At 42.8% G+C, this 13,136-nt stretch overlaps 1 protein-coding gene across 2 annotated transcripts in view; it reads left to right on the top strand.

The window, feature by feature from the left end:
- LY96 (lymphocyte antigen 96) overlaps positions 1–13,136 on the top strand; it is a 32,115-nt gene that overhangs the window by 14,029 nt on the left and 4,950 nt on the right. For both annotated transcript variants that reach the window (XM_008982796.3, XM_002759110.5), the window contains one exon: positions 568–696. In XM_008982796.3, the coding sequence (XP_008981044.1) occupies positions 568–696 (129 nt within the window). The remainder of the gene's footprint in view (positions 1–567; positions 697–13,136) is intronic.

The raw sequence follows: 13,136 nt of genomic DNA, 5'->3' as shown, positions 1-13,136 counted from the left end.
AATGAAGTTATGAAGGCTCTTCTATTTTTAGGCATAGCATGCATAGTTTTACTGTGGAACATTGTATTTGATTATGATCAAGTGCCCTCTCAGAACTTCAGTTTTCTCATCTGCAGAAGAGTAATAATACCCACCTTATAGATAGTTGTGATGATTAAATGAAATAATGTAAGAAAAGCACAGAGCCCCTTTTAAATATACAATAAATGTTAATTATTATGTATAAAATAATCTGTTGGCTTGGCATGGTGGCTCAAGCCTACAGTCACAGCACTTTGGGAGGCCGAGGTGGGTGGATCATGAGGTCTAGAGATCAAGATCATCCTAGCCAACATGGTCTCTACTAAAAATACAAAAATTAGCTGGCGTGGTGGTGCACACCTGTAGTCCCAGCTACTCAGGAGGCTGAGGCAGGAGAATCACTTGAACCTGGGAGGCAGAGGCTGCAATGAGCAGAGATCGTGCCATTGCACTACAACCTGGACAACAAGAGCAAAACTCCCTCCCCAAGGAAAAAAAAAAAAGAATCTTGTTATTTGAGGGCCTAATGGGATTTTTTTTTTTAAGGGAGAGATTTAAAGCAATTATACTTCAATCTCTATATAACTGTCAACTCCATGAATCTTCCAAAGCGAAAAGAAGTTATTTGCCCAGGATCTGATGATGATTATTCTTTCTGCAGAGCTCTGAAGGGAGGTAAGTGTTCAGTTCATATTACTTTTATAATAGAAAATAATTTTTTATAAAAAAGTTTCCTTCGTTTCAACCCTGGTGAATCTAATGATTATGTGCCTTGGGGTTGCTCTTCTTGAGGAATATCTTTGTGGTGTTCTCTGTATTTCCTCGGGTTGAATATTGACCTGCTTTGCTAGTTTAGGAAAATTTTTCTGAATAATATCCTGAAGAATATTTTCCAGCTTGGATTCATTCTCTCCGTCGTATTCAGGTACACCTATCAAACGTAAATTTGGTCTTTTCACATAGTCCCACATTTCTTGGAGACTTTGCTCATTCCTTTTTATCCTTTTTTCTCTAATCTTGTCTTCTCGTTTTATTTCATTAAGTTGGACTTCTACCTCTGATATCCTTTCTTCTGCTTGAACAATTCGAGTGTTTAAACCTGTGCATACTTCTCGGAGTTCCTGCATTGTAGTCTTCAGTTCCATTAATTCACTTATATTCCTCTCTAAGTTGTCTATTCTCATTAGGATTTCGTCAAACCTTTTTTCAAAGTTCTTAGTTTCTTTACATTGGGCTGCAACATGTTCTTTTAACTCACAGAAGTTTCTTATTATCCATCTTTGGAAGCCTGATTCTGTTAATGGGATGCGCTTGTTCTCCATCAAGCCTTGTTCCATTGTTGATGATGAACTGTGATCCTCTTTAGAGGGAGAGGCGTTCTGATTTTCAGTATTCTCAGCCTTTTATGCTGTTTTCTTCCCATCATTGTAAATTTATCCACCTGTCGTCTTTGTAATTACCAACTTTCAAATTAGGTCTCTGAGTGGACGTCCAAGTTGTTAATTCCCAGGGCTGAAATATGAGCAACCCACTGCAACGACCAAAACAGCGGCGTTAAGACTGATGGTGCTTTTCTGCCCGGGAATCTCCAGTCTGGCTTCCTTCTTGAGTCCGTAATAGGCGACTCTGCCTTCCCGGAGCTCCAAACCTGTCAGAAGGGGAACCAGTCCTGTTTACTCTGCACCAAGAGCTGCCGCGCCGAGGTGCCAGCACAACCGCTGTGCGGCCACAAGAGTCGTGCTGGTGACCCGTGTGGCTCCTCCAAACCTCGGTCAGGAGGGGAACCAGTCCCGTTTACTCTGCACCGAGAGCTGGCGCGCCGAGGTGCCGACCAAACCGCTGCACCAGCCACAAGAGTCGCGCTGGCGACCCGTGGAGCTCCTCCACTGGGAATCTTCTGCTCCGTGAGCGACCAAAATTTGTCTGAAAGTGTGGTGTCCTGCCCTAGAAATTACTAAGGCCAGCCAGAGAGAATGGTCAGGTTAATTACAAAGGGAAGCCTATCAGACTTACAGCAGATCTCTCAGCAGAAACTCTACAAGCCAGAAGAGAGTGGGGGCCAATATTCAACATCCTTAAAGAACAGAACTTTCAGCCCAGAATTTCATATCTAACCAAACTAAGCTTCACAACTGAAGGAAAAACAAAATCTTTTATGAACAAGCAAGTACTCAGAGATTTTATTACCACCAGGCCTTCTTTACAAGAGCTTCTGAAAGAAGCATTACACAAAGAAAGAAACAATCAGTATTAGCCGTTCTAAAAATATACCAAAAAGTAAAGAGCATCAACATAAATAAGAATTTACATCAACGAATGGATCAAACAGCCAGTTAACATCAAATGGCAGTAATCCTAAATTTAAATCGACTAAATCCCCCAATCAAAAGATACAGCCACAACCCAATGGCATGTTACATCCAGACCCATTTCACTTGCAAGGATACACAAAGACTCAAAACAAAGGGATGGAGAAAGATTTACCAACCAAATGGAGATAAAAAATAAATGAATAAATAAAAAGCAGGAGTTGCAATTCTTGTATCGGATAAAATAGATCTTAAAGCAACAAAGATACAGTGGTAAAAGGATCAATGCAACAAGAAGAGCTAATGATCCTAACACCCAGATACATAAGACCTATAAAGAGACTTAGACTCAACGAGAAAGAAAATTAATAAGGATATCAAGGACTCGAACTCAGATCCGGAACAAGTAAACTTAATAAATATTTATAGAGCTCTCCACTTTAAATATACAAAATATACATTCTTGTCAATACCACATCACACCTACTCATAGGTTTAAATGAAGCATTGATTGGCCATTATTAATACCCATTTTTTTTAAGAATAAAGCAACATTTCCCTTCTCTCTCCCTCTTTTTCTTCCTCTCCTTCACTCCTTTTTTTTCTTTCCTTTTCTCAAAAAAAGAAAAAAAAGAAATCAACTTGTAGACCTCTAGATCCAGGTCGGCAATGTCTCTCTCATTGCTCGATTTCCTTCCTTCCCTTCTCTCCCTCCCTCCCTCCCTTTCTCCCTCCCTTCCTCCTTTCCTCCCATCCTGCCTTCCTCCCTTCCTCCCTTCCAAAAAAAAAAGTTACAAAAATTATATACATTGAAAATACGAAGTTCCTTTTTTGCTAATAATTCTTTTACCAGCCGAAGTTTTTACTTGTAGCAGCTTAAATAACATTTTACACTTATGTACCTGAATTGTTAAGATGACACTTACACGATTTATATTATGAATATTTTTCATAGTAACCCACCAGATCTTCTATGCAGTCATTGATTTCTTCAATGACTTCTCCCTTTATGTTCCTTCTTGGAATTATTTACAGAATTATAACATTCAGAAATTAGGAACCTTAAAGAGATCTTGCACCAAAGGATTAAAAAAAATAAAAATGAGGCTGGGCGCGTGGCTCACACCTGTAATCCCAGCACTTTGGGAGGCCAAGGCAGGCAGATCACCTGAGATCAGGAGATCAAGACCATCCTGGCCAATGTAGTGAAACCCCGTCTCTACTAAAATACAAAAAACGAACAGCTGGGCATGATGGCTCATACCTATAATCCTGGTACTTTGGGAGGCTGAGGCGGGCAGATCATGAGGTCAGGAGATACAGACCATCCTGGCTAACATGGTGAAACTCTGTCTCTATTAAAAATACAAAAAATTAGCTGGGCATGGTGGCACATGCCTGTAGTCCCAGCTACTCAGGAGGCTCAGGCAAGGGAATCGCTTGAACCTGGAGGCAGAGGTTGCAGTGAGCCGAGATGGCGCCACTGCACTCCAGCCTGGGTGACAGAGCAAGGCTCCGTCTCAAAAAAAAAAAGGCCGGGTAAGCGGGTGAAGTCACTCACAGGGGGGCTCACACCTGTAATCCTGGCACTTTGGGAGGCCAAGGTGGGTGGATCACGAGGTTAAGAGATCGAGACGATCCTGGCCAACATGGTGAAACACCGTCTCTACTAAAAATACAGAAATTAGCTGGGCATGATGGTGCACACCTGTAGTCCCAGCTACTCAGGAGGCTGAGGCAGGAGAATCACTTGAACTAGGAAGTCAGAGGTTGCAGTGAGCTGAGAATGCACCACTGCACTCCAGCCTGGTGACAGAGCGAGCCTTCATCTAAAAAAAAGAAAGAGAGAGGATAAAAAAAGAAATTAATTACCTTAAAGCTATATTCCAGCTTTTCCATTTACCAGCAATGTGACTTTCGGCATGTTATTCATATTTAAGCTTTCTTGGCCCCATTTTCCTCAGCTGTAAAATGGGAAAGTAAACACATCATACATAGTTTTAAGAATCAGAGAATGTGTATAAAAAAACAGTGTTCAAAATAAGAATCCTTTTGTTTTTGTTTTTCCAGTCCTGCCATTTTTGTAATTGAAGGAACTGATGTCTGCAATGGTTCAGTCATGTGTCCATGGTCATTTGGAGAACTAGTAACAGAGCAGTCTCCTTACTCTAAGGTATCACTCTTCTACTGTGCCATACCTTCTCTTTGAAAAAAAAAAAAAAATCCCTTAGCAGATTACTGGATTTTTAAAAATTGTGCATTTCATTTCTTTTCTTTTTTTTTTAGACGGAGTCTTGCTGTGTCACCCAGGCTAGAGTGAATAAGTGCAATCTTGAAGCCCACTGCTCCCGGGTCCATGCGGTTCTCCTGCCTCAGCCCTCCCAAGTAGCTGGGACTACAGGCGCATACCACCACACCCAGCTAATTTTTGTATTTTTAGTAGAGACAGGGTTTCACCATATTGGCCAGGCTGCTCTCGAACTTCTGACCTCATGATCCACCTGCCTTGACCTCCCAAAGTGCTGGGATTACAGGCATGATCCACTGTGCCTGTACTAATCATGCATTTCTTTTGCACAACTGTTTTATGATTATTTCACACAATCTCTGTGGGGTTACATTGATATTTTATCTGAATCTTCAAAGTTTCTCTTTCTTGAGATCTCAGAGGTATCAGACTCAAGTCAACTTGCCTGCTTTTTCTTTCCGTCCTCCCACTTTCTTCCATAAACATCTATTGAACCTAATTTTAGCAAATCATGATTTAGGTTCTGGTTATCTGAAGTTGAATGGTAGGATCTCCTTCCTCAGGAAGTCACTCTGGGAAAACTGGATTGCCATATGCAGAAGAATGAAACTAGATCCCTATCTCTCACACATACAAAAATCGACTAACAACTTAAGTACAAGATCTGCAATTATAAACATACTAGAAGAAACCTAGGGAGCTGGGCGGATGGCTCACGCCTGTAATCCCAGCACTTTGGAGGGCCAAGGTGGGTGGATCACCTGAGGTCAGGAGTTCGAGACCAGCCTGGCCAACGTGGTGAAACCCCATCTCTACTAAAAATACAAAAAATTAGCTGGGCATGGTGGCAGGTGCCTGCAATCCCAGCTACTTGGGAAGTGGAGGCAGAAGAATTGCTTGAACCTGAATTCAATTCAAATAATTGAAGGAGGAGGTTGCAGTGAACTGAGATCCCACCATTGCATTCCAGCCTGGACAACAAGAGCAAAACTCCATCTCAAAAAAAAAAGAAGAAACTTGGGGAGATTCTTCTGGACATTGGTCTAGGCAAATAATTTATGACAAAGATCTCAAAAGCACAGGCAATAAAGACAAAAGTAGACAAATGTAATTTAATTACATCAAAAAGCTTCTGCATAGCAAAAGAAATAATCAACAGAGTGAACAGACAACCTATAGTACATGAGAAAATATTTGCAAACTATTCATCCATCAGGGGACTAATATTCAGAATGTATAAGGAACTCAAACAACTCAACAACAACAACAAAAATGAATAACTTCATTAAAAAGTGGGAAAAGGACATGAATAGACACTTTTCAAAAGAAAACATAGAAATGGCCAACAGGTATATTAAACATGCTCAACATCACTAATTATGAGAGAAATGCAAATTAAAATTGCAATATCATCTTACCTCAGCCAGAATGGCTATTACTAAACAGACAAAAAGTAACAGATGTTGGCAAGACTACGGAGAAAAGAGAACTCATCCACTGTTGATGGGAATGTAAATTAGTACAGCCTCTATGGAAAGCAGTATGGAGATTTATCAAAGAACTAAAAATAGACCATTCCATATAACAATTTCACTACTATGTATCTACCCAAAAGAAAAGAAGTCAATATATCAAAAAGATACCTGTGCTTAATGTTTACTGCAGCACTGGTCACAATAGCAAAGATATGGAATTTACCTAAGTGTACATCAACAGACGGATGGGTAAAGAAAATATGGTAAATTTATACAATAGAATACTAGTAAGCCATAAAAAGAATGAAATAGTGTATTTTTCAGCAACACGGATGGAACTGGAGACCATTATCTTAAGTGAAACAAGCCAGGCACAGAAAGTCAAATACTGCATGTACTAAAATGTGTGTACACATGATAGACCCTGAAGACTTGGAAGGGTGAGGGGTGAGATAGGGGTTGAGATGAGAAATCAGTTAATGGATATATGTTACTTGGATGATGGACACCCTAAAAGCCCTGACTGGCCGGGAGCGGTGGCTCAAGCCTGTAATCCCAGCACTTTGGGAGGCCGAGGTGGGTGGATCATGAGGTCAGGAGATCGAGACCATCTTGGTCAACATGATGAAACCCCGTCTCTACTAAAAATACAAAAGATTAGCTGGGCATGGTGGCGCGTGCCTGTAATCCGGGCTACTCAGGAGGCTGAGGCAGGAGAATTGCCTGAACCCAGGAGGCGGAGGTTGCAGTGAGCTGAGATCGCGCCATTGCACTCCAGCCTGGGTAACAAGCGCGAAACTCCGTCTCAAAAAAAAAAAAAAAAGCCCTGACTTAACCACTATTCAACCTATGTGTGTAATGACATTGCACATGTACCTGATAAATCAGTATAAATTAAAAAAAAGTTACTCCCTTCTGGGAAAGACAGTCATAAGAACAAATTTACAATGAAATTATACGTAATTTTATTGTAAAAAAAGCATATGTTACTAACATATAATTCTATGGCCAATAGAACTATATGTTATTAGTTTTAACTATGCAGTCACTAAATAACTATGACAGAACTGGGACAAGATTTTTTTTTTTGAGACAAGATCTTGTTCTGTCACCCAGACTGGAGTGCAGTAGTGCAATCATAGCTCACTGCAGCCTCAAACTCCTGAGCTCAAGTCATCTGCTGGTCACAGTCTCCTGAGTAGCAGGGACTACAGGCACAGGTCACCATGCCCAGCTAATTTTTTTTTTTTTTAGTTGGAGTCTCACTCTGTTGCCCAGGCTGGAGTGCAATGACACAATCTCAGTTCATTGCAACCTCTGACTTCCAGGTTCAAATGATTCTCCTGCCTCAGCCTCCCTAGTAGCTGGGACTACAGGTGTGAGCCACCATGACCAGCTAATTTTTGTATTTTTATTGGAGATGGGTGTTCACCATGTTAGCTAGGCTGGTCTTGAATTCCTGACCTCAGGCAATCCACCTGCCTCAGTCTTCCAAAATGCTGGAATTACAGGCGTGAACCACCACACCCAGCCCTAATTTTTCATTTTAATTTATTTTAATTAAGAAATAGAGATAGGGTCTTACTGTCTTGCTCAGGCTGGTCTTGAACTCCTGGGCTCAAACGATCCTCCTACCTCAGCCTCCCAGAGTGCTGGGATTATAGGAGTGAACCATTGCTCCTGGCCATTTTAAAATGTTTTGTAGAGGTCTCACTATGTTGCCCAGGCTGATAGGGTCTCACTATGTTGCCCAGGCTGATCAGACAAACCTTCATAGAGTATTTTATTACAGTCTTGAATCTGAGAACATCAGAGAGTGAGGGGGAAAACATTCCCTGGAGAGGAAACAGCATATGCAAACACATCTAGTCATGAAACAGTATGGTTTATTTGGAGAGTAGTTTTTTTGTAGTTGGAGCAGAATGTGCTGGTGGGGAGTTGCTGGAGATAAGCCTAGAAAAGGGGGCAGTGTGAGCATGTAAGTCATGCGCAAATATTGGCCTGTATCCTATAGTCAGTGGGCAGGGATGACCCACTGAGATTTCCATTTTTGCAGATAACTAGCATCCATATGGCAGGAGGTGGGGGTAGGCTGAGGCAGGAAACTTGGGTGGAAGGAAGAGCAACCAGGAGGCTCTGAGAGACCATGAGGGCTGAATGAGATGGTGGTCGGGGAGTAGCAGGGAGGAGATGAAACAGCTTTTTGGGAGACAAAAGAGGCAGGATACACTGATTTAATATGGCAGGCAAGGATTAAGTAAAATTAAGGATCCTGTGGGCTGGGTGCCTGTAATCCCAGCACTTTGGGAGGCTGAGGCTGGGAGTTTGAGGCCAGCCTGGGCAATAAGCTGAAACCACACCTCTAAAAAACAAAATTAGCTAGGTGTGGTGGTACCAGCCTGTAGTCCAGCTACTTGAGAGGCTGAGGCAGGAGGATCACTTGCGCCTAAGAGGTCCAGGCTGCAGTGAACCGTGATCCACCACTGTGCTCCCTGTCTTGGGAAAAAAAAGAAAAAGAAAAACAGCACCACTTGAGGGCCGATGACTGGATGTATGGAAGTGGCATTATCTGAGATGATGTGTACAAAAGAACAGGCAGGTTTTTAAAGAGAAACATAATGAGTTCTGTTTTGGGCATGTTAAGCTCAAGGTAATTTTGGAACATTCAAATAAACATGCCCATCTGGCGGCTGAGTATGTGGGCCCAGAACTTGGGACTTTCTGATTTAAGAAGCATTGACGTATCAAGAGACCCTTGAAATTTAGGAGTCAAACTTGCAAATACCATACATATCTATTTTTAAAATAACTTTCCTTTTTCTTATGAAAGTTATACATCTTTATCATATGATATTTAGAAAATATGAACAAGCAATTATAAAGTAAAAGTTACCCATAATCTTACCAGTTTTTACACACACACGTGCGCATGCACACACACACACATACAAACATCTGTTTCTTTCAAAAACACACTTATGAATCAATAGATGGATATTTCAAAGCATCTTAAATTTAATAAGCCTGAGCTGGGCACTGTGGCTCACTCCTGCAATCCCAACACTTTGCGAGGCCAAGGCAGGTGAGTTGCTTGAACTCAGAAGTTTGAGAACAGCCTGGGCGATACGGTGAAAGGCTGTCTCTACCAAAAATACAAAAATTAGCTGGGCTTGGTGGTGCATGCTTGTGGTCCCTGCTACTTGAGAGGTTGAGGCGGGAAGATTACTGGAGCCTGGGAATTGGAGGCTGTAGTGAGCTGTGATTGCACCACTGCACTCCAGTCTGGGCGACAAATTTATGGCCGGGCACGGTGGCTCATGACTATAATCTGAGCGCTTTCGGGGACCAAGGCGGGCTGATCACGAGGTGAGGAGATCGAGATCATTCTGGCTAACATGGTAAAACCCCGTGTCTACTAAAAATATAAAAAATTAGCTGGGTGTGGTGGTGTGTGCCTATAGTGTCAGCTACTTGGGAAGCTGAGGCAGGAGAATCGCTTGAACCCAGGAGGCAGAAGAATCGCTTGAACCCAGGAGGCAGAGGTTGCAGTGAGCTGAGATCATGCCACTGCACTCCAGCCTCGGCAACAGAGCGTGACTCTATCTCAAAAAAAAAAAAAAAAAAAAAAAAGTGATAAGCCTATTAGTTCTGTTACAGGGATTTTGTTGGGGCTGCTGTTACTATGTACCATAAACTGGGTGCCTTAGAAACACAGAAATTTATCATCTAACAGCTCTGGAGTCCAGAAGTCTGAAACCAAGATGAGGGAGCCATGCTCCCTCTGCAGGAGCTGGGGCTGGATCTGTTCCAGGCCTCCCTCCTAGCTTCTAGTGGCCTAAAGCGTGTCTTGCCTTGTAAATGGCCGTCTTCTTCCTGGGTCCCTTCACTGTGGTCGTTCCTCTTATATGTGTCTATCTCAGTGTCCAAGTTTCCCCTTCTTAATAAGGACGCTTTCATATTGGACTAGGGCCCACCCTAACGACCTCTTTTTTTTTTTTTTTTTTTTTTTGAGACGGAGTTTCGCTCTTGTTACCCAGGCTGGAGTGCAATGGCGCGATCTCGGCTCACTGCAACCTCCGCCTCCTGGGTTCAGGCAATTCTCCTGCCTCAGCCTCCCGAGTAGCCGGGATTACAGGCACGCGCCACCACGCCCAGCTAATTTTTTGTATATTTAGTAGAGACGGGGTTTCACCATGTTGACCGGGATGGTCTCAATCTGTTGACCTCGTGATCCACCCGCCTCGGCCTCCCAAAGTGCTGGGATTACAGGCTTGAGCCACCGGCGCCCAGCCAACAACCTCTTTTAACTTGATTGTCTGCAAAGACCCTGTTTCCAAATAAGGTCATGTTCACAGGCACTGGAGGTTAGGGCTTCAACATATCTTTTGGGGGGACACAATTCAATGTACAACACCATCTGAGGCTCGGATCCTGCCCCCTGCATACTTGCCAGGAAAACTAGACTGGACCATGAGTGAGCTTCATGAATACCTTCTGGGAAGCGAAGAGGAGGGCCTAAGAAGGGGTTCTGTTCTCCCTTGCCCTGCCTCAGTTCCTTCTTGCCTTCTTCAATGTAGGCAAAACTTTTTTCTTTTGAAGATGGGGTTTCACCATGTAGGTCAGGCTGGTCTTGAGCTCCCCACCTCAGATGATCCTCCCGCCTTGGCCTCCAAAGTGCTTGGATTACAGGCGTGAGCCACTGCGCCCGGCCCAATGTGGGCAAAGCTTTAAGCTAACTTCCTAAGGAAAGAGTGGAAGGTATGACCAAGACCTGAGCTTTCTGGCTGGGTGCAGTGGCTCACACCTGTAATCCCAGCACTTTGGGAGGCTGAGGTGGGCGGATCACTTGAGGTCAGGAGTTCCAGACCAGCCTGGCCAATATAGTGAAATCCCATCTCTACTAAAAATACAAAAGTAGCTGGGTGAGGTGACACATGCTTGTAATCCTAGCTACCCAGGAGGCTGAGGCAGGAGAATTGCTTGAACTCCTGAGACAGAGGTTGCAGTGAGCCAAGATCCTACCAGTGCACTCCAGCCTGGGCAACAGTGTGAGATTCCGTCTCAAAAAAAAAAATAAATAAATAACTTTTAAAAGAGACAAAACAATTGAAAAAGAGGTATATCCAACAGAAGAGGTTAGAACTCCTTCCACCCACCTGACCTGCTGTATTAGGACAGGTCTAAAGAGAAATCTAGGGGTTGTTCTTAATTTCTTTCTCAAACCCTCAAGTCTCATCCATCTTCCTTCCCCCATTCCACAAAGTTGACAGAGTTGGCTTCATGACCAGGGCCCAGCGCCCCATATACAGAAAGGCCCCATGTTGGAGTTTCATGCCCTGTGATTATAATTTTGAAATTCTTAATGGTTTTATCTTCAAGTGTATGTTTTGTAAGTGAAATTTAATGAGATGATGGGTGTGAACCCACCTTCCTGGGCTGGTTCTTGGTTCCCGCTGCCCACTTCCCTGCTGTCACCCTGGGATCCCTGTCCCTCCTCTGTCCAGTGCCACCTGCTACCCTCGACCCCAGTGAAATCCTGGCTACAGGGAGGATCAGGATCCAGCGTGGGTGCCTGTGGTATCTTGGATGAGTGTGACAGTGGCTGCCCTGCCTGAGCTGGTAGCACCACAGCCTTGTTGAGCAGCTGACTAGTTGGGCACGCCATCCCCTGCCCCACCCCCAAGCAGGGAGTATGTGCTGGTACTGCACGGAGCTTGCAGTATGTCAAAAGTCACTGTTGAACAGCAGGCTTGTGGGAAAGAAAGGTACTTGCTTGGACTTCCTGCCCCTCACTGGAGCATGGGGCAGCCGGCAGTTTGTGGAAGGAAGCAGTTTCTGACAGGCAGCTGTCAGGCCCACGCTTGCCCAGGAGCCCCCAGTTGTGGAGGAGCCCCTGGGTGTTTCTAGATTCACCTGTGCTCCTCATTGAGGGAGCGTTCCCTCAGGCTGTTCCATGCCTTGGGGACCTTCTCTTTCTCAGTTCAAACTTTCTGCCTCTGGCTTATATTAGTTTCCTCTGGCCAGCTCAAGGCACCCTCTGGAGATGAGCAAGGACATACAAATTGTGTAATCTCAGTGATTCTACCTTAAAGTTAAATGCTTTGATATTGGCATTTAAAACTGGCATTGTATTATAAAAAGATGAACAGTGAAATTCATACTAATAGTTTAAAATGTTCTCTTTATTACAAATTATATTGAATTGCAGTAAAAACATTATGGCAAGTTAGAGAGAAACACATTGAAGAAAAGAAAATCGCGTGAACCCAGGAGGCAGAGGTTGCAGTGAGCCGAGATCATACCACTGCACTCCAGCTTGGGCAACCAGAGCGAAACTCCATCTCAAAAAAAAAGAAAAAGAAAAGTGTTTTATGTTCCAGTGACTTTAACAGATTTTCCCATTTTTTGAACAAGGAGCCTCACATCTTCATTTTGTGCTGGGCCTTGCAAATTATATGTTTAATGATGTAATGATGTATTGCACTACTTTCAATGACAAAAACTGCAATTACTTTTATACCAACCTAATAGTTGGTCCTGAAGCAGCTGGGTACTAAGAACTAGGTACTAGGAGCCATGTTCAAAAATGTCCAAAGCAAAACCCCTGTCCTCATGGAGATTATAGACTAGTAGAGAAAACAAGATCCTAATGAAGAAATAAGATAATGGCAAGGAGAAAAATGAAATATGATTCAATTTGTGATAAATACTCTCAAAGAAACCAACAACTAAATAAGATAGAGTTTATTATTATTATATAATATATAAATATATGACTAATATATTAATGTATTAATATTCACAAGATGCCATTGGAAGGAGGTTTTAGAAAGAAGGAATAATATTAAACGTTATAAGTAATAGTTAATGGTAATAGTATTTAATAAGTGCTATGTCCCAGGTATTGTTCTTAGCACTTAACATGTATTAACTGGTATAGCCCTTGTAATAATCCTATGAGGTAGGTGTTATCATCCATCTCCATTTTACTGAGGCATAGGAAAATTAAGTGACCAAGTAGAGGAGCTGGGATTCAAACTCAAGCAGTTTTGGCCGCAGAGCCATCACTCTTACAAAGATGTT

Source organism: Callithrix jacchus, chromosome 16 (genome assembly GCF_049354715.1).
Source record: "Callithrix jacchus isolate 240 chromosome 16, calJac240_pri, whole genome shotgun sequence".
Taxonomy (NCBI): domain Eukaryota; kingdom Metazoa; phylum Chordata; class Mammalia; order Primates; family Cebidae; genus Callithrix; species Callithrix jacchus.
Note: the sequence above shows the minus strand (reverse complement) of the source record. Positions and strands in the feature narration are given on the sequence as shown.